At 47.7% G+C, this 26190-nt stretch overlaps 1 protein-coding gene across 1 annotated transcript in view; it reads right to left on the bottom strand.

Annotated features, from left to right (window-relative positions):
• Positions 1–26190, bottom strand: part of DNAH5 (dynein axonemal heavy chain 5) — a 248587-nt gene that overhangs the window by 202986 nt on the left and 19411 nt on the right. Inside the window, exons 4-5 of the mRNA XM_065398374.1 lie at positions 25048–25138; positions 78–212 (exon numbers count right to left, since the gene is read on the bottom strand). Coding sequence (XP_065254446.1) covers positions 78–212; positions 25048–25138 — 226 coding nt within the window. The remainder of the gene's footprint in view (positions 1–77; positions 213–25047; positions 25139–26190) is intronic.

Raw genomic sequence — 26190 nt, 5'->3', positions numbered from 1 at the left:
CTGCTATAAAAGTTACGATAGGAACTCTGAAGCCAGAAAATGTGCTACAGACTCTACAGAGGTAAAATTCAACATACCTGGTTACCCTCAAGAATAGCATCTTCCACTTCAGCTTTGTCCAGGTCCACGCAGGAAGCAACAATATCCAATATATAATCATGCCTGCCATCCAGCTGAGCTCTTTTGGCCTCCTTCTCCTCCTTGAGCTTTTGCTGTAAGAAAACATTGACCATTGGGAGAAAAGTTAGAACTGCTAAAGTGATTTGTACAACTTAATTTGCTCACTTTTCAAGCTACATCTCCTTCTTTTGGGGTTTACTTACAGCTGACCTATTTTTAGGCCCCAACCTATACTTGTGAAAAGTTATGAAATTTAAAGTTTTACAACTAATTTACTTGGTTCAACCATCCAATTTAGCCTACGACTTTATAAACTAAGCGTATTATATAGCATCATGTATTCCTATCAGAGGCCTTCTCTGGAGGAAATTGCATGAGGTACCATCCATATCAGGCTACATAAATCTATCACAATCCTCAGCTCCTAAAGCCACTAGTCCCTGTTTTTCAGACTATTTACATATGCTGTTTAGATCAGGACATGATTCCAACACACCCTATTTGTTATTCATGTAGGATTGCTAAGGTTTTGTGCAGTAAAAGGACAAAGAAGCTAACTGAGGTGGTTGGGATTTCACACATTATCTCTTTAGTATAAGGAGATGTAATACAAGCAATAAGCCTGAAGATACACAAGTGTTTACAAATGCAGTTAGCTCCTGCTATTAGATTGGTTTTTCAAATACTATATCTCAGCTTCTAATTAAATTGAATCCCATATGCAACACATCTCATTTGGTTAGAGACAAAATAACCTTCTGGAATAGTTGCTGGTATTATTGTGCTTGCAGATCACATGAATTAATATTATTTCATTTTCAATAGAAATTTAGAATTATATTTTGTTGGTGGTAAATCCAAACTTAATTTCCCCAGTGATAATGGAGACTCCAGTAATTCTAGAGCATGAATGCAAGTAATATAGCCAGAAGCTGTAGCAGATCCAATAGGCCTTGCATAATTGCAATTATTCCCTTATGTAAATATCCTTCCTAATTATTGCAGGATCTTATAGAAGAATTTGTAAAAATTTCTTTAAGTTCTAGAGACATTTGTTTAGAATGCTTGAATGTGTGGGGAGAGAATTCTTTTCTGTTAACTTATAAAATAGGTGACTGTGTTTTCATTAAGTTGATATGGTTGAAGAAGGCCATGGTAGTAAAATATTAGTTTTGTGCACGTTAAGCACAATCTTTTATCATATCTGCAACTCGTTTGGTCCCTGGAAACTACAAAAGGATAAAACAAATGACAATGTGCTATATGCTGCAATCTGTGGGCTTCACTCTGTGAGGTGGATAATCCTTGTTTTACAAAGAGAAAGATATTCAACTATAAAATGGCATCTCACATTTGTCAGCGTTATTTTGCTCATTTTGTCCTTTTAAAAAAAAGTTGTCACATGACTTGAGCTCAGTGTTCATTTACCCATGAAGCTGGTTAGCAAACTGATAGAGGGTGAAGTTCCTCCCTGTGATGGGGGTCTATTGCAATTTCTTTGCCCCATCCCCACTGGAGGCTGTGCCACCCTGACACCCCCTGCCTAGGAAAAACCCACTCAACCCAGGATATCCACAAGAATTAGTTCTCTAATGGCCAGGCAGAAACAGTAACCAGTCAGGAGTCGCCAGGCAAGTTAAGAATGCTGGCCTGCTTCAAGCCAGGATGAGTGTGGGTAGAGCTGGGACAAGAGAGGAACTCCCCAGTCTCATCCAGAAACGTGGGGCCAGGTTAGGGCCTTTGTTTCCAGCACTGCGAACAAGCAACTACATTTTTGTTTACTAGTTTAAAGTTGTAGACAACCAAATTGTATTTTTGTTTGTTCATTAACCACTTAAAAACTGAGACCATGTTCCCTGCCAGTTTTCTTCAGCTCTAGGCATGCTGCCACAACTTGGTAGTAGAAATGGAATCCACTTCTCCCCTTTTCCAGGAAGGGGGCCGTGGAAGATCCCTTACAACTCCTGGCTCAGCAACTGCCGACCCAGGTGGAGAACCAGCAACTGCTCCTTGAAGAACAGGAGGCCTAGTGGGCCACCCAGCTGCAGCAGAGTGCTCCTCAAGCCACTTCTGCTGTTGCAGAAATGATAGCAACAGCATTTCCAGGAGGCCATGCTTCAGTAAGTCACCAACTGCTCCCCATCTGAAGCAACACCACTAGGGCTGGATATAACCCTCTCCAAATTAAAGCTCACTGATGATCTTGAGCCCTATCTCATCATGTTTGAGCAGGTAGCCCCAGTAGCTAAGTGGATGAAGACTACCTGGGCCATGCAAATAGATCACTTTCTGTCTGGGGATGCTGCTTACCAGGCCTTGATGACAACGCCACCAAGAACTATGACATCCTGAAAGCTGCTATATTCAACCAACTGGGGGCATCCCTGAAGATATACCGCCACCAGTTCTAGACCAACTTCCACCTAGAGCACAAACCAAGGTTGTTCCCCAATGCCTAAAGGATTGGGTCAACCACTGGCTTCAGCCAGAATATTGTTCTTCAGAGACTACAGACTCGGTATTGCTGGATTGATATCCAGAGGTCTTGCAGCCTTTGTCAGACCTGGGTACACAGACAGAATCTTCGAGTCACTGTCAGCTGCCATCCAACGCAGAGGAATTTGAGGGCAGGCTAGCCGAGCAAGGATGATGGACATAGGCCTAGAGGGCCACAGGCCTAACCACATGAGGAGTCAGCTTTGGTTATCAGGAAGGAACTGGAGAAGTCCCGGAATAAGGAGCACCCTTCTACTAAACCCCCAGGAGGCTCTCCGAGACACTGCCCCATGAGCCGCTTGAAGAGGAGCATGCAGAATCATGACCAGCAGGAGGCAACTGAGGATCCCCTAACTGGACAGTCATCTGTTTTCAGTGGGGGAAACCTGGGCATCTTAGCTGTTTGTGCCCTCTCATGGGCTGCAATTACTTGGTGTCTCTTGAACCCAAACAAAGGAGAATTGTAGCTCAAGTATGCCTTGGGGCAGTGTTGAGGCTAATAGGCTTAGGATGCTCCCAAACCTTAGCGTGGGAAACCCTACTAGACCCAGAGAAACCACAGTAGGATGACTGGTATTCAATACCTCCTCAAGTTTCTGTACAGCATATACAATGCCTCCCTTTTGCTTGCTGCTAGGTAACAAGATGCTAGTGAATACAATGTTCTTGACAGTTATGTTATTCTTATGGCTAGTCTATTTGTTTTCTTATGTGCTATTCAGAGTTGATGATACAGACATGCCTGAAGGCTAGTAAAACATTAATAACGTGTTTACATTTAAATACAGTTGGCACACAAAACTACGGTTAATATAAACCTAATCAGCTTGAGTAGTTCTCAAAAAAGAGGACTCTCTCTCATCATTACACTTTATAGCTCCTGAATTTCCCACTGAACTCCTAGGTTGCAACACTTCATAAAACTACTTGCAAACTCAGCCATGGAGTTACTGACTTTTATTAACTCAGCCTGTGTACTTAATTTAATACACGTTATACACCTACTCAAACTCATAGTCAAAAAATTACAAAAGGTTGGTCGGCAAAGTTTCTGAGTGCCTATTTTCCTACAGATCAGTACTTTCCTGTAGGAAATCTGTTGAGCAGTCTATGAAATATTCAAACAAATATTTGGAAATAAGACCTCAAATAATCCTATGTGTAACTCCTTTCTATTCAATTAAGTTATACCAGGGCTCAACTGGGCTAATTGTTTTCTGACATGGCTTTAAAATGGTTATCCACAGCCTATTTCTCTTTACAAAGTTTTGTCATTTAAAAGACAGCATAAAGATAACAGGACCCACTAATGCTCAAGATTATTTTATTATCTGATGCAAAAATCACCACAACCATCAAATATACCCTTCCAGCTACTGGCTGGAGTTAGGTTGATAGGGAGCCTCAATTGTGGATTTCCTTAACTTAAGGTTTTAAACTGAAAGGAAATCTAAACTAACTTTTGAATTCTTGTTTTGGGGTAATTACACCCTAGCTATACTATATTGTGCCTTAGTTATGGTGCTGGCTGGGTCTATGTGTGGTATATGCACCCACAGCCCCTAATGGGTGTGAGACCTCACAGCAGGGAAAACCCCTGACTCAGGAAGTAACCTTTAGAGAAAGGCCCAGGGAGGAAAAGCAAAAGTGTTCTGAGTCAGCAGCAGGAGGGGAGCTGTCTCTGGTCCCTGTTCCAGTAATAAATACATTGTCTGCTCTTACGGAGCTTGTACCTGTGACATCATTCCAGGGACTCTGCCTGGAGACCACAAAGTCACACATCAATATTTCATCCTAAATTACTGATATATACTCTCCATTTTAATTTAGTCTGAGCATTCCTATTTTTAAAAAGTTAATACATATGCTGACATTAAACAAGAATCCAGAGAAAGAGCTACCATGCTATATTTCTAATGATATGAAGGCAAATATCTATCGCAGCATTGCCTTTCATGTTTTAGGGCCTGATTCACCCATATGTCCAGGCTGCTTTATGCTGCTCTAGAGTAGTGCAAGGCAGTCATGGCATATTAGCCAGTTTAACTGGATTTACAGCTGCTAGCATTGCCAGATTTACACCTTTACTCTATTTACACCTTTTCCCCCTCTTATCTTCCCTGTTGAGTAGATCTGGTACAACAGGTTTTTAAAAGTACAGCTAGGACTAAGCATCTTTGCCAAAAATAAGTTTCACCTTCAAAGTAGGCTGGTGCATAAACTTTTCCAAAAAAAAATGTGAAAAGTTCTCTTAGAAAATGGCTGCCATCAGTTGTTCACAACTGAGTTAAGGCCCCAACTTCCCTTAGCAAAGATGGCTACTATCTCCCATTGCTCTCCATAACAGCAAAACCAACCTGCCATCACCAAAGATGGCATCCTCCATGCTTTCATATCAACACTTAGCAATAAATGAATGGAGACGGTGGCCATCTTTTCTTATGACAGTCAGTGGCCTCCATCCCAGTGAAACAGTGAGTTATGGTGCCAATTTTGAAATTAGTATTCTCAGTTTCTCAACAAATTGTTCTTCGGCTGAAGAATAATCTTTCAACTACGAGTAACAAGGAAACAAACATTTATGTATCATGGTCACTTTATCCATTTCACCCACATCTGAGGTTTCACTTCTGTACCTGCTTCTGTGTAGAAAGACAATGCCTGTGCTTACATCATTGAGGACTAAGAAAGGTCCGATACTTTCAACAGGATGCCTGCCTGACTGGTTACATAAGTTGGAAGCTATACGCATAATGAAACAGATGCGTGTAGTCAATGAGGCAAGAGTCAAATAACAGCAAAGAAAGGTTCTCCACTGCTTTGTTCATTAGAATAAACTGTTCAAGATCAGCACTGACTGAGGCAGAGTTCCTGTAAAAAATATAGTAATGCCATCATTTCACTGAAGACTTCTTGTCATGTATATGCATGAATAGCAGAGTTAATTTGCATGAACAGTACTTTTGAGTACTCCACTTTAAAGAATATTCAGGCTGCCAAGTATTTCATGTGCTGTTTGTTCCTTTTTCATCATTCATGAAATCCTAACTTTTATGGGGAAATAGCCTTCTCCTGATACTGATTCCACGTTAAAATTGGAATTCCCAATTAAATGGTAATGACATTCTCCTCCCACACCTTAGAATGATTCACTTGGTATTAGTAATTTCCATCCAATGGAGCACACAATTTGTTCTTGTGATATCCAATTCTACACACAAAAGGATAAATCAAGCCTCGTATACTTACAACTGCCACTAAAAACTATTGAACAACGTATGTTGGGGTTTTATAGATATATAGATATATGCACAATATAATGTTATAATGTTATAGTAATACCCATTAAGCACATATTATCAATATAACATTATATTGCATATATATTTCTAGTAGTTACATTGCCTGAATTGGTTTGTCTTTTTATAATCCTATTCACTTATGCTAAGCACCCCATAGCACTTTGTAAAGCTGAAGTCAGCTTTGGCATTAGAAAGTAAGAAACGTGTCAAAGGCACAATACATTAATGTTCTGCCTCAGTACAAGCTTGGGAGATACCTTCACGGATCAGTACCTAGAATTCTGGTATCCAAAACAAAGATAATGAAGGGACAGAACAACAAGTTAAGGAACTGGTACAAACTGATGGGTCGAATTTTAGTGATGTTTAATGAGTTTTGTAACTTGTAAAGTCATCCTATAAAACACTCCTAGCTGAAATGTGTAACTTTGGCAGCACACCTTCTGTGTAAGATGAATGTAGCAATGCTACACAAGACAGCTTCCAGGAAACTGCTATCATATTAAATCTTTTTTCCTGTACTATACTATTATTGACTTTTACAATAAACCTGACTGATATTGGTTATGTGGTCGCTTGAGTATATTTTATAACAAACCAAAGTGTGGTCAAGCAATTGACCATGAAATTTATCAACAAGGTAGTCTCCACCAAAACTTATTTTATAGTACAAATCAATTCCAAAGTTTTCAAGTATACTAATGTGTCACATAAGCCAATTTTTATATACCCAGCCTGTCTGCTGTAACAAGGCCCATGATTTAAGGAAATACCGTGTGGTCTACATTTTCTGCTCATCCTCTTTGATTAAGGATTTAATTTTGTGCACTATATAAAAATCACTAAGTATCTAAATGCAGACTGTTCTTTCAAAATGAGTCCAGATCAGCAGTTAAGTTCAGCTCAGTTTCATGTGCAAATCAATTAAAGACAACAGGGAACAGCACAGTTTGATCCCATATGCTGCTTTTAATTTCCAATTTCAACAGAATTAGCGTACGTCACCTTTTCACTGAAAAATTTCTTTAGCCAAAAAGTTTGGAATCATAGACATTGTCACTTTGAAACCACAGAGTACCTTATGTTGTTAAAACATATTGGAAAATTAGCTTAATACAGCGTAGCAACAGTATCACTTTTTCACATAAAGGCTATCTGATGCAAATTTCAACTATTTGATTTGATTCTGCTAAATAAGAAAAGCCAAAACCTCAGGCTTTATACATGGAAATAAAGAGATACATTAGTCTTTTACATTCATATGCCAGCTCCACAATAACCCAGCTAATTTTAAAAAGATTTGAGGACAGCACAAAGAGACCGCAGTGATCATTTCTGCTCCACCAGACCTTTGGAAATTCCAGCGAGTAAAAATATCCATTGAGCAATACAAGCTACTATGAGCACAAACAACTTACCCTCTGCTGTATACATAGGTAAGAGTTCAATTCCGCATCTGTGTCCTTATCTTCAAGGCATACAATGGTCTCTGGAATATCCTGGGCCCAGGTCACCTGAAGCTCTCAGACTAAGACTAGTCAACAAATCCCCTCCATATTCACAGTGAGCTGTCCATAGCACAGGGAAAGCTCATCTGTACTGGACAAAGGCTTCTCAGGGGCCAGTCCAAGGCAATGGAATGAACTCCCAAAGGATCTTAGAGCACTTCAATCACCACTTTTTTCAACACTTAGGCCAGGTCTACACTAACCCCCCCACTTCGGACTAAGGTACGCAAATTCAGCTACGTTAATAACGTAGCTGAATTCGAAGTACCTTAGTCCAAAGTTACCGCGGTCCAGACGCGGCAGGAAGGCTCCCCCGTCGATGCTGCGTACTCCGCTCGCCGAGCTGGAGTACCAGCGTCGAAGGCGAGCACTTCCGGGATCGATCCGGGGCACTTCCGGGATCGATCCGGGATCGATTTATCGCGTCTTAACCAGACGCGATAAATCGAACTCAGAAAGCCGATTGCTTACATCCGGACCCGGATGTAAGTGAAGACGTACCCTTAGACCTTGTCTTCAGTAACTAACAGGACAGACAAGATACATAAATTGTTCTGATAGAACATAAGAATGGCCATACTGGGTCAGACCAGTGGTCCATCTAGCCCAATATAATGTTTTCCAATACTGGTCAATGCCAGGTGCTTCAGAGGGAATGAACACAACGGGCAATCACTGAGTGATCCATCCCGTGCCACCCACTCCCAGCTTCTGGCAGTCAGAGACTAGAGACACCCAGAGCATGGTGTTGCATCTCTGACCATATTGGCTATTAGCCATTGATGGACCTATCCTCCATGAATGTATCTAATTCTTTTTTGAACCCAGTTATACTTTTGGCCTTCACAAAATCCCCTGGCAACAAGGTCCACAGGTTGATTGTGCATTGTGTGAAGAAGTACTTCCTTTTGTTTTATGATAAGCCCTATTAATTTCATTTGGTGAACCCTGGTTCTGTTATGCAAAGGAGTAAATAACACTTCCTTATTCACTTTCTCCACACCATTTATGATTTTATAGCCCTCTATCATATCCCTCCCCCCCCCTTGGCAGTCTCTTTTCCAATCTGAAAAGTCCCAGTCTTTTTAATCTCTCCTCATATGGAAGCTGTTGCATACCCCTAATCATTTTTGTGGCCCTTCTATGTACTTTTTCCAATTCTAATATATCTTTTTTCAGATGGGGTGACCAAAAATTCACTCAGTATTCAAAGTGTGGGCATACCATGAATTTATATAGCATCATTATATTTTCTGTCTTATTATCTATCCCTTTCCTAATGGTTCCTAACATTCTGTTAGCTTTTTTGACTGCCGCTGCACATAGAGCGCATGTTTTCAGAGAGGTATCCACAATGATTCCAACTTGTTGTTAGTTTTTGTGTCTTTTGCTAGTTGCTCTTCAAATTCTTTTTGGCCTGCCTAATTATAGTTTTACACTTGACTTGCCAGAGTTTATACTCTTTTCTATTTTTCTCAGTAGGATTTTACTTCCAATTTTTAAATGACCACTTTTTGCTTTTAACTGCCTCTTTTATTCTGTTGTTTAGTCATTGTGGTATTGGGTTTTTTTGGTCCTCTTCCTGCCTTTTTTTTTTTAATTTGGGGTATACATTTAAATTGAGCTTCTATTAAGGTATTTTTTTAAAAATTCCATGTAGCTTGCATCCATTTCATCTTTGTGACTTTTCCTTTAACTAGCTTCCTCATTTTGTGTAGTTCCCCTTTTTGAAGTTAAATGTTAATTTGGTGAGTTTCTTTGGTATTTTGCCCCCTACAAGGATGTTAAATTTAATTATGTTATGGTGGCTATTACCAAGAGGTCCAGCTATATTCACCTCTTGGACCAAATCCTGCATGCCACTTATGACTAAATCGAGAATTGCTTCTTCCCTTGTGGGTTCCAAGACTAGCTGCTCCAAGAAGCACTCATTAATGATGTCTAGAAATTTTATCTCTGCATCCCCCATCCTGAGGTGATATGTAGCCAGTTAAAATCCCCCATTCTTATTATTAGAGTTTTCTATTTTTGTAACATCTCTAGTCTCCCTGAGAATTTAACAATCATTGACACCATCTTGGTCATGTGGGCGGTAGTATATTATTACTGCTCTTATTATTCAAGCATGGAATTTATATCCATAGAGATTCTATGGTACAGTTTGATTCATTCATTGATTCATTATATTGGACTCTGTGCTTGCTTTCACATGTAGTGCCACACCCCCAGCAGCACAATCTATTCTGTCATTCCTGTATATTTTATACCATGGTATTACCATGTCCCATTGAATGTCATCATTCCATCAAGTTTCTGTTATATTTATTTTATCAATATCTCATTTAATACCAAGCACTCAAGTTCACCCATCTTAGCATTTGGACTTCAAGCATTTGTATACAAGCACTTACAAATTTGCCAATATTTAGTTGTCTGCCTTCATGAGATGTAACTGAATGGGACTCTTTCGTTTGACTGTTTCACTTCAGTTCCTACCTGTATTTTGTCAACTTCTATCCTCTCCTTGTTACTAGGATAAAAAGAATCCCCATTAATAAATCCTCCCCAAGGGATGTCTCTGTCCAAACCATGTGCTCATCTGTCAGCTTTCCCTTACCCCTTAGTTTAAAAATTAAGTACCTAGCATCAAATGTTATATACATAACTATCCTTCTACTTGGAGGAGCCTACTTCAGATACATGTACAATTCCATTTTCAATTTGAAGTTTTTAGTGCCATTGAACTAGAATTTGTGAACAATCCTACCCTGTTAAAGGCTGTAGCCTAATTTGGGATGGGCATGATGAGGCTGGTCCTACTGTTTGAAGAGATGTTCCATCAGGCACTGAGTTTTCACTATCCTTTATCCTATTGAGTTCTATTCCTGCTGTGCCACTTTGGACAAGTTACTTCACCTCTGGGTCTCAAGTTCTCGATCTGTAAAAAGGGGAAAGTTTCTTCAAGGCCTTTCAGATCTATGCATGAGAGGCATTATTGAAGACTCAAGTGTAGTTTAACCAATTCCATCTGTGCTGCACTTTGCCAGGCAAGACCATTCTCCACTGCATACATGGAAGAATGGACTTACCAGTGGAGTGTCTCCTCATGACTGGATATGGCATAGCAGCTGTCCCCATATGATGCCCCCTGCCTACAGCTGCTCTGGTCGTCCACCTCTTCCCATGACTCGGCCCTCCAGCCAAGTCATAATTTAAGTCCACCCATCCTTGGGTATTTAAGTCCAAAACTGAAGGACCACTATGAACTCAAAAACAGGCTCATCTGAGGAATCTTCAACAGGACTGTCAAGGCTGCTTCCCCACTCTGAACTTTAGGGTACAAATGTGGGGGCCTGCATGAAACTTCTAAGCTTAACTACCAGCTTAGATCTGGTCCGCTGCCACCACTCCCAATGTGCTAATTCCCTTCCCTGGGTAGCCTTGAGAGACTCTTCACCAATTCCCTGGTGAATACAGATCCAAACCCCTTGGATCTTAAAACAAGGAGAAATTAACCATCCCCCCTCCTTTCTCCCACCAACTCCTGGTGGATCAAGATCCAACCCCCTTGGATCTAAAAACAAGGAAAAATCAATCAGGTTCTTAAAAAGAAGGCTTTTAATTAAAGAAAAAGGTAAAAATCATCTCTGTAAAATCAGGATGGGAAATAACTTTACAGGGTAATCAAACTTAAAGAGCCCAGAGGACCCCCCTCTAGCCTTAGGTTCAAAGTTACAGCAAACAGAGGTAAACACCCTAGCAAAAAGTACATTTACAAGTTGAGAAAACAAAGATAAAACTAACATGCCTTGCCTGGCTGTTTACTTACAAGTTTGAAATATGAGAGACTTGTTCAGAAAGGTTTGGAGAGCCTGGATTGATGTCTGGTCCCTCTTAGTCCCAAGAGCGAACAACCCCAAAAACAAACAGCACAAACAAAAAGCCTTCCCCCCACCAAGATTTGAAAGTATCATGTCCCCTTATTGGTCCTTTGGGTCAGGTGTCCGCCAGGTTACCTGAGCTTCTTAACCCTTTACAGGTAAAAGGATTTTGGAGTCTCTGGCCAGGAGGGATTTTATAGTATTGTACACAGGAGGGCTGTTACCCTTCCCTTTATAGTTATGACAAGGACTCTACCCTTCCACTTAGGGCTTGTCTTCAGGCAGGCATTCCTTTCCTGGGCCCAGTCATCTCATCCTCCAAGAACCACACCCAAGCAGCAAGCAGTCAGACTCTTGGCTGAAACCAGGTTCCCTAACTGAGAGATAAGTGAAGCTCTGATCTCTTTCCTGGTCAGCCCCAAACTGAGGTGGGTCTGCTTTTATCTCCCCTCTCCACTCCTCACATCTGCTACAGGTATAGCTATGCGGGGCCAAGTGGGTCCCCAGTCCCTCATTAACCTCCTCCTTGCCTGTGTGCCCCATTGCAGGAAGACCATGACCTGAATTTGCTAATGTCAAAAGTATGTCAACACAGGTTTAGTTTCAAGATTTGACTATTGAACCCTAACCATGCTGCCCAGCCACGAGCAAATGAGCAACTGCCAGATCCACTTAGCAGGAAGAAGGATTGGAAGCTGCTTCCCAACTTCAACAGCTCTTTCTTCAATATGGAGAACATACACATAAGCTCTCCCTGACAGGAGAAATTTGCACAAGTCATTTGGATAAGGTATTATCTTCTATTTGTATTCTTTCCCTGTGGTACTGAATCAGTTGCAACAAATGTGTGAGTAGAGGATGAGCCACATTTATATTCAGGTAGTCTATGAAGGGGCATGTCCTCACACAGGCTGATAGGAGACAAACAAGCTTCTCAGGGCCTGTTCAACACCAACAAGGTACACCTGCAAGGCTTGCTCTGCCTGGTGAGGGGAAAAGTTAAAGGGGAAAACCTGCCATAGGAAGGGGAGGTGAACAAGAAGAGGGCTGCTCCACCTCACACAGCCATGACTGGTTCACCAAGAGGGAGACAGCAACAAGCCTCACCGATCCCAAAGCTGCAAGACCCAGTCTTGGAGCAGTATGTCCCACGAGGAGGGTGTGGAGATAGACCCTATTTTAGACTAAGCCCAAAGGACTGACCTAGGAAGACTGCCTGATATCCAGGCCAGCCTTTCTTCTCTTTATTCTCCTATGGACTCCCCTCTCCCATAAGGGAAGAAAGAGGGGAGAGGACTTTTCTTCTGTTTGTTTGCTCTAAGAGCCCCCTTGGGTATCCCTCGGGGGGCGTGGAGAGGAAGACAGTATAAGGACATGAAGCAGGGTCAGGAGAGGACTCCTGCCCATCACAAATGGTGCAAAACGTGGGCATAACCACACCTGATACAAGGGATTTTAGAAAAAAACACCCTAGAGGGAACAGAGATCAACTGCTCTATGCAACATCTGTGGAGCGGTGCTGTGAGTGGTTAGCCAAGATGCAGCAGCAGCAGCAAGCTGCTCAACAACAGCAGTTCCAACACCAGTTCCAACAGCATAGCTGCAGCAGTGGACCGCCCAGCAGCAAGTTCAGACCACACAACAGCAGCACTTGAAGGAACTGATGGCCCAGCAGCAGGAATTTCAAAAGGAGATGACACAGCGGACAGTGCCAGCCCTCTGCACTCAGGGAATCACAGCAAGTCATGCCTCCACCAAAGGTGTTCCCCTGCCAGTACCAGTAAAGCTAACCAAGATGGGGCTAGATGATTACCCTGACACCTTCCTAGTTATATTTGAGAGTGTGGCATTAGCAGATCAGTGGCCCTCAGAACACTGGGCTTTGATCCTGGCCCCATACTTAATGGGTCCTGCCAAGGCATCCTATCATAGTCTGGACTTGGAGAGGGCAAAAGACTACAAACAAACAAGTAAAGTCCACCATTTTGGACTACTTGGATATTTCTGTGGAGACCCATCATCAACAGTTTAGAACCAAGAGCTACCCCAAGGGGACCAGACCCTGGATAATAGTGCAACAGCTGAAAGAACACTGTTGGAAGTGGCTCCATCCGGAGGAGCAATCAGGGGCCAGGTGGCTAAGGCCATTGTGACAGCAATTCAGAAAGATATTACCCACAAAAGGCAAGAAGTGGATGCCATGACACTGCCTGGGGACGTTATCAGAAGCTGTAAAGCTAATGGAGGGCTTTGTAGGAGCCGAAGGATTGTTAGGGACAGAATCACCCAAGCCCTTGACAGGATAGCGGATGGAGCGGCAAGAAACCTGGGTGGGGAGAGAGCATGGTGAGCCAGAATCAACAATAATCTCCCAAAGGGGCCCAGCTCTGAAGAGGCCCTCCCACAGATCACCCCATAGTCAGATCACCCCATGGACCAGTATTGCCATAGCTTTTGTAGAGCACAGAGGAACAGCCTCCAGGTACCTGGTTGCATAGTCGACAATCATTAATATGTACTGATGCCCCAAGGCAGTTTTTTCTAGGGGTCCAACTATATCCACACCAATTCTCTTGAAAGGTTTCTCGATTAGGAGCAGATGGACATATTGCACACAGATGCTTTGAACGTTGGGCTCAGCACCGTACTCTCACAAGACTTCGGAGGAGAACACCCAGTCCTATACCTGAGTAGGAAGCTCTTTCCTAGAGAAAAGGCTTACTCAGCTATAGAAAAGAAGGCATTAGTGATTAAATTAGGGTTGCCACCTGTCCAGTTTTCACCCGGACAATCTGGGTTTCGGGTTGTGTGTACAGGTGCCATTTGACAAGCCCTGATGTCTGGGTTTTTTTATCTGTGGCAACCCTAAGTGGAGGAAGGAGGCAGCGCAGCAGCCACAGCTGCTGGGGGCCAGGCTGCTCGTGTGGCTTGCAGCGGCGCATGACATGCAGGGGGCAGAGCCTTGGGGGAAGAAGCGGAGCAGAGGCAGGCTGAGGCGAGGTCTTGGGGGAAAGAGGCAGAGCAGGAGGTGGGGCCTTAGGAGTCCAATTAACACCCATTAGAAAGGTGGCAACCCTAAATAAAATGGGCTGTGGATTCCCTCAGGTATCCCCTGTTGGGTAGCCACTTCTCTCTGGTCACGGATCACACTCCCCTATACTTCCATGAAAGACACAAACCCATGCATAATGAGATGGGACCATGCGCTACAACCCTACAATTTCAGAGTACAGCACGGGTGGGAAAGGACCATGCTAACGCTGATTTCTTTTCTCAGGAGATATGGGAGAGTGACAAACTGCCCCAGAACAGCCTTTCCAGCTTGAAAGGTGGGGTACGTGAAGCGACACACCCTCACACTGACAGAGAGGACACTAATAAGCTCCTCTGGGCCTATTCAACATCAACGAGGCACACCTGCAAGGCTTGTTCTGCCTGGAGTCGGGGAGCTTAAAATGGAAAACCTGCCACAGGAAGGGGTGGCGAACAGAAAGAAGGCTGCCCCACCTAAGACAGCCGAGATAGGCTTGCTGACAGGGAGACAGTATGAAGCCTACCACTCCCAAAGCTGCAAGACCCGGTCTCAGAGCAGTATGTCCTATGAGAAGCGGCTGGAGGTAGACCCCATTTAGACTAAGCCCATAGAGCTGACCTAGAAAGACAGCCTGAGATCCAGGTCACCCTTTCTTCTCTTTATTCTCCTACGGACTCCCCTCTCCCATAAGAGAAGGAGGGGAAAGGACTTTTCTTTTGTTTGCTCTAAGAAACCTGCTTAGACATCTGCCGGGGAGTGGAGAGGAAGACAGTATAAGGACCTGAAGTGCGGTCTGGAGGGGACTTGAGGGGACCCTGGCCCTCCATGTTCTCCCAAAGGTACCCAAGGGTATAATTTTTCTAGACGATTTATAACCACTCAAAAGTGTGTACTAACATTTTATACCTCCAGACAAAACTCTAAAGCTTGCTTCAGCTGAAATCTGTATATGATTCCTTTCTGAAGGACTCAATGTTGCCAAAAGGAGGTACTCCCTCTTTGAGGGTCAAAGATACAACAGGAGAAAAGTATATATCTTCTTTTAGGTTCAGGTTCCTAACTAGAAGGGAAAAGCTAATTGTATTAGGAAATCTATGGTGTCTGCTTAGAGAAACCAAAAATAGAGCCTTAGCCAATTTCAGGTACAGCTGGTGAAGTACTTCTAATGAAAACTCAACTCCTCCTCTACCTCTACCACTGCTGGCAATTATCCAAGCATACGGTAAAGTCAAGTCTTTAATGTGTCCGGTCTGTATTTCTAACACATGTACTACATTTTGAGGTTTAAGAAGTTTTACATAAAAACTAGTTTACATTAATTTCCTATTTAATCTCCGTACATAAAATATTATTAGCATTATCACGAGCTTCTACGTGGAGCCTTTCTGCACAAACAAGCCTAGACTTGACAAACCAAACATTTGAGTTGGATTATTTCACCATGACAGCAAATGGAGCTCTTACTGACAGATTTGTTTGAGAAACTAATAGCAATCCATCCTGCTATGCAGCTTTCTTTCTGAGTTATTGCAAACAGTACAATCAAAGGTAGAGCAAATGGTCATGATGGCAATCTAAGCAACTCAGTTTTTATCCACTTTTAAAACACTCTTCATTTAAGCCGCCCCTAGAATAGGGAGGGTAATCATCCTCTCACTCAGGCCACTATAACATTTGCCAAAGGTATCATTTAATGGGTGCTTTTCATTATTAAAGCTCTCTTCGCATCCTACTTACCATCAGAACCAGTTTGAACTGTGTTTGTAATTATGTTTCCATGTGTCCATAAGGCAGTAGAACAGAAAACTACATTGTAATGGAGGTGTTCCCTTGTAGAAAAGAGATCCACAAGTCACTACTGATCATGCACAACTACTAAAAAACTGAAGAGCCTACTAAGGTTTTTTTGTTACTGTTTTTTCTAGTTTTTTTTAGTAATCTAGACTAACGACTAACCTGATTTCTGGTACACAACCCTTTCCTGTGGAAGACAATCAATTTCAGCTCTTGCAGAACATAAGTCCCATACTGGACAAGCTGGCATGTAAAGAGTATTTAAAATTGTGTTCAGAAAAATGAATTACTTATGCATACCTGACCTTCTGTCCACAGACAAGAAAAGAAGAGTTACCACAACACACACAAAGCATTAGGTAGAGACTAACAGTACACCATCATCATACCATCATCTGGTTTATTAGAAAGTCTTTGAGCTCACAGCAACCAAGACGATAAAAAGCATGGAACAGGCAACTAGTCAATATCCAAAGTAAAGCATAATAAATACAACAGCTGCCACAGAAGTAGAGTGGAAGTGGTGAGTGAGTGATTCCAGACACAGCTATTCAGAAAAGGTATCCCTACGTATCAAGCCATAGTTTGTGTTAACGGAAGGCAAAGGACCCAAGAAGAGAGCAGGATGCCCCAAACCCCATCAGTGATATGAATCAGGGCTCAATAGTGTGACAGACCCAGAGCAGTGGGGTACAGGAGTCTGGTAGAGGGCAAATATACTGGTCACTGGATGAGTAGTTTTCTGTTCCCTGAGTGACCAGACCTATTGGGATCCAGGAAGTGGGCGGGCGAAGCCCGCCCACTGCTAAAGGATCCCCCCCAGCCTAAGGGGGGGGTCCACAGGACCTGGAGACCAAAAAATTACGGGGGACAACTAATAAAAGAACAGGGACAGGAGTGAGGTCAAAGGGTCAAACGAAGCGAACCAGATGGGGACACCGAGCAGAGAACCCCGGACAGCGCCCACTGCTCCTCGAAGGCGTCAAGGGAGCCAGTGGACGCCGCCCAGAGGAACTCTGCCCGGATACGTGAAAGAACAGAGGACCTGAAATACGCCCCACAGTCACAGGAAACTCCATCGGCCAACCTCCTCACTCTGGTTTTATAGATGGCCAGTTTCGCTAGGGCCAGAAGGAGGTTGACCAGGAGGTCCCGCGACTTTGTGGGGCAACGGACAGGGAGTGCATAAATAAAGAGGTGAGGAGAAAAGTGCAACCAAAATCTTAACAAAATATCCGTGAGGAGCCGGAATAGGGGCTGCAGCCTGGCGCACTCCAGGTAAACATGCGCCAGGGTCTCCCTCACGCCGCAAAAGGGGCAGGTGTCTGGGATAGGGGTAAACCGCACCAAGTACACGCCCGTGCTCACAGCTCCGTGAAGGAGCCGCCAACTGATGTCCCCGGTGGGCTTCGGGATCAGAGCAGAATAAAGGCTGGCCCACCGGGGCTCCTCACCCTCCAGAGGTGGCAGAAGGTCCCGCCACTTCGTATCGGGGCGGGACGCGAGGGTGAGGACATGAAGAACATGGAGCACGAGCGTGTATAGATGTTTCCTTGGCGCGGTCCGGAACAGAACCGGCTGCAGATGGTGCAGCCGGCTCATGGCGAATGGACGGGGAGGGGGCTGGTTGGGTCCACGGGGCAGGGGCCCGATGAAAAAGTCTGGAGGGCTCGGAGTGGAGGGGTAGATGGAGAACCCCCCAATTCAATGGTGCCGGCTGGGGATGCCGTGGCAGCACTGGAAGGTAATATCGCCCCTCCTCCGGAGTCCCTTCCTATGGAGGCCCCTGCTGAGGCCCCTCTCGCCCCCTTACAATCTGAAGCCCCTGCAAGCACCAAGGCGAGCGTCGCTTTGGGTGCTGGCGGGGAGAACCCTGGGGTGGTGGAAGGTGATCTCCCCTCCATTTATGAGGAGATCGAGGCCGTGGGTCTGACCCCGGTTACCCAGGGGGAGGACGACCCTCAACCAGCAGGCCTCGATTTGAACGACCTCGCCTCGGCCCCCCTTTCCCCGTGTTCCGTCCCCTTCTCCACTGCCTCCGTTCCCGCCTCCGAGGAGCCCCTGGACTCTTCCACCAACCAGGCCGCAGATGGCACCCCGCTAGCAGCCGCCGAGCCTCTTGAGGCGACGGCCAGTGCCACGCAGCCGGGACCCGAGTCGCCAGGGGACTCCCTCGTGGCTGAGGGGCAGCCAACCTCCTTCCCGGGTGGGGGCCCCATCGTTGATTTTCCACCTACAGATGCCGTGGCCTTACCATCTGCCTTGGAGCATGAGTCCGGCATCGCCGAGGGCCCACCTCCCTCCCCGCAAATCCCTGAGCCCATTTGCGGGGTGTTACCCCCCCCACCCAGTGGCCTGGCTGCTGGGACCCCCGATCCCAATATCGCCCCTTCCCCTGTCCTTATTCCTGATTCCAGCCCTACCCCTGACACCGACCCCGTCCTTGTCCCCTCCACTTCCCGTGATGCTTTTGCCGCCCCTGGGGCTGTCTCCTTCTATATCCCAGAGGATGACCCCCAAGGAGCGGCCTTTGTTTTTCCCTGTCCCGACCCACCAGGGGCTGCTATTTTCCCTCCGCCGCCTCCCATTGAGCCAAGATCTGAGGCGGGCCACGTGGCGTCGGCCCATTGGACGCCACGTCGAGGGTCTGCCCCCTGCTTGCCCGTCTCGGTGGGCCACGGGGCTGTGACAGGGGCCCCACTGGGGGAAAGCCATAGATCAGTGACCCCACCCCCCCATACGCTGAGAGAGGAGCTACGGGAGTTCCTTGAGGACGTCCGTGGCTCCCGCAACAAGGTACAGCTTGCACTCCAGCGATGGGGGGATTTTCATCAGATCCTCCGGGCCGCGAGGGCCCTCGTGGGGGAGGGTAAGAGGACCGGGAGGCAGGCCGCTGCGGCCTACCAACGGGTCCGCCTCTTCCGTGACTCCTTAATCGCCCACGGGGTAGGTCACGGATTGTTGCGCGGCCCGACGGAGGCCGTGAGCGTCTCTGCCGGCGAGGATCCCCCCCAGCCCTCCTTATGGCACCGATCATCTTTGCAACATTAAACACCCGGGGCTGTAGGATGAGTCTCCGCAGGAGCCAGGTGCTCTCCTTCCTTCGGGAGGGGGGGTACTCTGTGATTTTCCTGCAGGAGACCCATACGGATCCGGCCACTGAAGCTAGCTGGCGGCTGGAGTGGGGGGACAGGGTCTATTTTAGCCACCTCACAGTTCGTACGGCTGGAGTGGCGACCCTGTTCTCCCCCGACCTATGGCCCGAGGTGCTGGGGGTCGCCGAGGCTGTGCCAGGCCGCCTGCTGCACCTCCGGGTCCGCATGGAGGGGCTTGTGGTTAATCTTGTCAACGTTTACGCCCCGACATTGGGCCCGGAGAGGCTGTGTTTTTATCAGCAGGCGTCCGCCTTCCTCGGCACCTTGGATCCTCGCGAGTGCCTGGTCCTGGGCGGGGACTTTAACGCCACCCTTGAGGAACGGGACCGCTCGGGGACCGAGCAGCACCCGGCTGCCGCGGATGTCCTCCGGCAGATCGTCGAACATCACTTCCTGGTGGACGTCTGGCACGACCACCACCCGGATGACGTTTCGACATTCACTTTTGTCCGGGTGGAGGTCCATTGGTCGTACCACTCCCGGTTGGACCGCTTCTATATGTCACGCTTCCATCTTTCCCGGGCCCACTCCTCCAGCGTCCGGCCGGCCCCTTTTTCAGATCACCATCTAGCCACCGTGACAGCCTCTCTCTGCGCGGAGAGGCCGGGGCCGGCCTATTGGCACTTTAATAATAGCTTGTTGGAGGATGTGGGCTTTGTGGCGTCCTTCCGGGAGTTCTGGCTGGCCTGGCGAGGGCAGCGGCGTGCCTTTCCCTCGGCGCGGCGGTGGTGGGACCTGGGGAAGGTGCGCGCCCGGCTCTTCTGCCGTGACTACACCAGGGGCGCCAGCCGACGGAGGGATGCAGCGATAGGGCAGTTGGAACGGGAGGTCTTAGAGCTGGAGAGGCGTCTGGCCTCCAGCCCCGGTGATCCATCCCTCTGCTGAGCGTGCCGGGAGAAGCGGGAAGAACTCCGGACCCTCGAGGACCATCGGGCCCGAGGTGCCTTTGTTCGATCCCGCATCCGCCTCCTTCGGGAGATGGATCGTGGCTCCCGCTTCTTCTATGCCCTGGAGAAAAAGAGGGGGGCCAAGAAGCACGTCACCTACCTTCTAGCAGAGGACGGCACCCCCCTCACGGATCCGGCGGAAATGTGCGGGAGGGCCAGGGCCTTCTACGCAGGCCTTTTCTCCCCGGATCCGACCGATCCTAACGCTTGCAGACTGCTCTGGGATGAACTCCCGACGGTCAGCGCGGGCGACCGAGACCGGCTGGAGCTGCCTCTCACTCTGGCCGAGTTCTCGGAAGCCCTCCGCCGCATGCCCACCAATAAATCTCCGGGCATGGACGGGCTGACCGTGGAGTTCTACCGCGTGTTTTGGGACGTCCTCGGCCCGGACCTTGTCACCGTCTAGGCCGAGTCCTTGCAGGGCGGGGTCCTCCCTCTTTCGTGCAGGCGAGCCGTGCTCGCCTTATTGCCGAAGAAGGGGGACCTCCGCGATTTACGGAATTGGCGTCCCATCTCGCTCCTCAGCACGGACTATAAAATCGTAGCGAAGGCCATCTCGCTGCGGCTAGGGTCCGTGCTGGCAGACGTGATCCACCCAGACCAGGGAGCAAGGACGAAGGCTCAGGGACTCGGGGAGGCAATGGTGGGGCAGCATGTAGGAGGGAGGAGCCACCCTGGGGCATGCCCTTTTCTATGCCCGGCGGTATCCCTACCTCACCCTCCTCCACAGGCCCCGCCAGATCGCAGGCAGCACACTAGGGGAGATACCCCTTGGGCCCGAGCGGGAGCGTTGTTGGGCCGTAAAGGAGGAGGGGCGGCTTCGGGCGCTGGGCAGCCAGGGGCGCCGGCGATGACGGGGCCGGCGCCCTGCCGGGGCTCGGGGGTCCCGGATGCCCCTCCGTGCCGGGCCAAGGGGCAGTCCCTCCGGACGTGCCCCATCGCCCGGCAGAGGTAGCACCGGGCCTCCCCCGTTGAATAATGCACCCGGTAGCGGGCCCCCTGGTAGGGGACCAAGAAGGACCCCTCAAGCGCCTCACCGTCACGTGCCGCCGGCGGCAGTTGTATCTGTACCTGCCGGCGGAATGAGAGGACATGACGGAGGGCGGGGTCTTTGCAGCCCAACGGGAGAGGGCTGACCACGGAGATCGGCCTCCCCAGGGTAGAGAGGGCAGGTAACAGGGCGGCATTAGGAAGGAAGGGAGGGACAGAAGTCAGGACCAGTCGGGCGCCCAGGTCTTCTAGCGGCTCCAGGGGGACGAACACGCCCCCCACCGCCAGGCCCTTTTCCACCGCCTCCTGGGCGGCGGCCTCCGATGCTAGGAAGAAGACGACCTTTCCGTACATCTTGGAGGCCGCCACAATGGCCGTGGGCCCCACCACCCTCGCCAACGCCCGCACGTAGGTTTCCACGTGGGGCGAGGCGGGTACCAGGAGGCAACGGACGCCGTGCTTCCTAGTCAAGGTGGGGAAGGGGCCCTGGCCACTATAGATGGTAGCAGAGGCAGTGGTTGATTGAGATGATGATGCAGCGGCAGGCGAGGGGGCCGCCGCTACCTGGGCATATGCCCTGGGGGCCGGGGGAGGGACACCTACAGAGCTGGTGGAGGGAACAGCGGGGAGGGATGCCGTGGCCGATGGCGGGGCCGTGGCAGTGGGGGCAGCCCCCGCCATGGAGGGCCTGGTCTTCTTGGCGGGGCCTTTACCTTTCTTTGTGCCCTGGCCCTTCCTGCCGGCTGGGGGGGCTCCCCCAGAGTCGGAGGGAGCGAGGGACGTGGCAGCAGCGGAGGTCACCTCGGTATCTGCCGCTGCCGGCGCTCCAGCAGGGGCGTTAGCAGGTGGCACGGCAGCGGCGGTTGAGGTAGAGGCTAGAGGGGACGATGGTGGGGCGGGTGGAGGAGGGGCAGCAGGGTCTGCCCAAGAGGTCCCACTCGCCTCGTCCCCTGCCATAATGAGGATGGGGGCAGAACAAACACCGGAGGGGGCAGGGAGAGGGGAAGCAGGTCGACCACTTCTCCCCGCTAGGCTGCAGGCAGGGGAGGAGGGCGCCAAAAAGGGGTGGGCTGGATGGGAGCGGGACTATCAAGGGCTAGGGGTCAGTCACTGACTCGGGGAGGGTTTCCGGCTCCTCTAGTCGCACCAAGGAAGGGGGAATATAACAGCATTGGGGGGTGCAGTGAGACAAGGTCAAACTAAAACGGGAAGGGGCACAAGCGCAAGGGAGGGGACATGGGCGCACGAGGGGAGGGGCTAATCAATGCAAGGGGACCGCAGGGGAAGGGGAACAATCAGGCTGGGAGTGGGGCAGAGGAACCACGGGGCTAGCTTCAGAGGCTGGGGCGGGTCAAACAAACAAAGGCTGCAGAGGGAAAGGGCGGGGCAGGCAAACAAACTGGAGCTAGCGAGGGATTGGGGCAAAGGGGAGGGGTAAAAGGCAGCAAGGGGCAAATGCGTAGGCAGCAGGGGCAAAGCTGGGGGCTTGCTGCAGGGGGGAGGGAGTCAGTCCAAAAGGGGGGGGGCACATGCACCCACGTGCGCTTGCAATGAAAATAAAGTCTTTTAAGGTTGGCTGCTGTTTCAGGCCCAATGGTGGCAACAGGGCGTGGCAAGCCTAGGTGAGCAGCTGAGTCCCAGAGGTAGGAGTTCGAGGCAGATGGTGAGTAGCCGGTGGGGGTGGTGGAGGGGGCAACGATGATGGTGGGGGGGGGTTGGGGGGGACACAGATGGACCAGGGGGCAGGCTCCACGCCACACCCCCTGTGTCCCCACAAACACAGTCTAGACCCCCACCACAAGAGCACAGTTCAAAAGTTACTCAGTCCGTAAGGGCCCCCTCCACGGTGGTCTGTGGAATTCCTACGCGCTCCCCCACTGGTAGATGGTCTTCTTCTTCTCCTCCTCCTCCTCGGGGCTTCAGCAGCTCCCAGCAGCAAACACAGCAGCTCCAGGCAGCAGTCCGGTGGCCAGCAGGAAGGACCCCTCTCAGGTGGAGATGGTGGTGGTGGTGTCCACAGCAGCAGGAGCAATGGCTGGGGTTTCTCCCTCCCCTCCTCTGGGGAGTGGGCTAGCAGCCCCCCCCCCCAAGGGGCTGTAACTGGAGCAGCAGCAATCAAGGGTGCGGGGGGTCTAGCAGCCAGCCAGCAAGTAGGTAGCAGAGAAGGGGAGGGGGGGGGTTCTGGCCCAGCCAGGGGTGTAGCTGGAGCAGCAACAGTAGCTGCAGTTGTAGGGAGAGCCCAAGGTCTAGTAGCAGGAGGAGCAGGCCCCTATCTTCCTTCCTCCAAGCCAGAGGGCTACAGGAGAGCGATCTATGGGACAGATCTATTAGTCCCAGGTCAAGCAGGGTTTCTGTTTCCTGAGTGACCAGAGCAGGGGATGCACTAGAGTAATCAGGAACCTGCTTGAACCAGTTAAGGCAGGCAGGCTAATTAGACCACCTGGAGCCAATTAAGAAGAAGCTGCTAGAATCAATTAAGGCAGGCTAATCAGGGCACCTGTGTTTTAAAAGGAGCTCATTTCAGTTTGTGGTGTGAGTGAGGAGCTGGGAGCAAGAGGCGCAAGGAGCTGAGAGTGAGAGGATGTGCTGCTGGAGGACTGAGGAGCACAAGCGTTATCAGACACCAGGAGGAAGGTCCTGTGGTGAGAATAAGGAAGGTGTTTGGAGGAAGCCATGGGGAAGTAGCCCAGGGAGTTGTAGCTGTCATGCAGCTGTTACAGGAGGCGCTATAGACAGCTGCAGTCCACAGGGCCCTGGGCTGGAACCCGGAGTAGAGGGCGGGCCCGGGTTCCCCCCAAACCTCCCAATTGACCTGGACTGTGGGTTCTTCCAGAGGGAAAGGTCTCTGGGCTGTTCCCCAACCCACCTGGTGAATCTCTGAGGCAAGAAAATCTGCCAATAAGCGCAGGACCCACCAAGATAGAGGAGGAACTTTGTCACAATAGCCACAACTAAAGTGCAAAACAGATTATTTTGTGACAAGTCTACACCGGTAGCTGCAATTTGAATATAATACATGCAAGGGATGCATACTACCCATGGTGGAGCTAAGGCACAATCACACCTGAATGCTTGCATGTGCAGACCAGTACCATCTCCAAACTCTACCTGATGGACACTTGACAGTCCAGAAGGACCCAGAGTTATATGTAATTTCTCACAGGAGTCCACAATATTAACAGTAGCAATTATGTACTCAGCAACCCAGACATTTCAACATTAAGCAGCCTGAACACCATCAATGGGGACTTGGACTGCCAGGCACATCTCATCCCATGAGCCGAAGCACATGTCTACCAGAGCCCAGCACTGAACAGTTTCTCCTGTTAGGGGCTTGAAGTTAAAGTACTTCCCTCACACCCCCGCCCATCTTTCCATTTTCAGGCAAATTATTTTAATTGTCATGAAACCTTGTTCCAGCATCAGTTCTCTTTTCTTGCTTAAAGGATAATCAAAAGTTTTCCTGCAACTTTAAACAGCCTCACTCCTTATAGTATAAAGGGACCACCATTTGAGAAGGTCCTGTTTCACAAGAAGAGCAAATTACTTAAGCACACATAAGAGATATTTGAATTGGACTTCTACATATTTTGCTATACTAGTAAATATATTGAGGACTTCTCTACAGGGTGAGTTAGTGCATGGCAAAGAAGGATGTTAATCTGTACCACACTTCCACACTAGGGATTTAATGAAAGGGTACTATGGAACTTGTAGTGAGCCGTAGTGCGGTTCACACAACTGCATAAGAATGAACTTTAAAAATAAAGCATTTTTCATTGAAATTATTTCAAATTACACTTTACATTTGGTTTCTTACCTGAAAATCATCATCTTCAGAAGATGACAACAACCTGAAAATAATGTACTTGGACAAGAAGTCAAAACTTTTTAGTTTACCAAGATCCTTTCTATGGAAGAAAAAATGTGGCTCATGCGTTGTAAAAATTCACTTTCAAACTAAAAGTCTCAAAGCAGTTTGTGTGTTGTACATTAGGTTTTTCATGCTGGATTCTCAGAGAACTCATTTAATATACTTTTGAATATGAAGCCTGCACTAAGTAGCCTCTCTGACCATCTATAATCACATCAAGCTAATCCAAAAACTGTGTGTTAAAGTAACTTCTTATCTAATACACCTTCAATTACAGGATCTTTAAGTATTTAATATAATTGACTGAATTTATTCTTCAACATCCAAGTTTAACCAAGTCATATTGCCATTTTACATGTAAATAAACTGATGCCAAAGTAAGGTAAAGTGACTTCTCCAATGTCACAACAAGTCAGTTCTAGTCCCAAATGTGTCCTAAGCTTTAAAAAAAATAAAAAAATTAAATCTTGGGCCATTTAAATCTTACACCTAAATCACACAAACAGATAAACCAGACCAACTTCTCACTGTTCTTAACAAATTACATGCAATTGTTCCTTCCTTAGATTGTTTTTTAATTTGTCTGACAAATCTTCAAGTTATTGTATTACAAGATTTTTTTATGTTAGTATGAACTTTTTCCACACTTCAGTCTTCCTTACCTTTAAAACTCTGGTGACACTTTGTTTCCAAAGTTGTTTTCTTCCAGCCCTAAACATTGCTTTAAATCAATGTAGGATACTATAAGCATCAAGAGGTGTCAGTTTTCAATCCACACAGTTTATAGATTTGCTTGAGCTGCTACATTCCTCATCCAATAGTCTTTTTTACTAACAGGCCTCTTGGAGAGCCAGCAGCTGTCAAAGTTTGGATTTGTGTTTCTTGAAGCAAGAACTGATGTGTGCTTTTACTAATTACAGGCCAAGCTGAACTGATTCAGAAATCACAGCCACTAACCACCATAATTTACTGTCTTTGGAGCATGAGCCATGGAAATACAGCTAACAACCAACCTCTCTGTTGTTAAGGTAATATTGTTTATGTACAACACTGTTTGGTTTAGAAATAATCATGCTCAATGGCCAACGT

Source organism: Emys orbicularis, chromosome 2 (genome assembly GCF_028017835.1).
Source record: "Emys orbicularis isolate rEmyOrb1 chromosome 2, rEmyOrb1.hap1, whole genome shotgun sequence".
NCBI classification, from domain to species: Eukaryota; Metazoa; Chordata; order Testudines; family Emydidae; genus Emys; species Emys orbicularis.
This window is presented reverse-complemented; position numbering and strand designations above follow the sequence as displayed.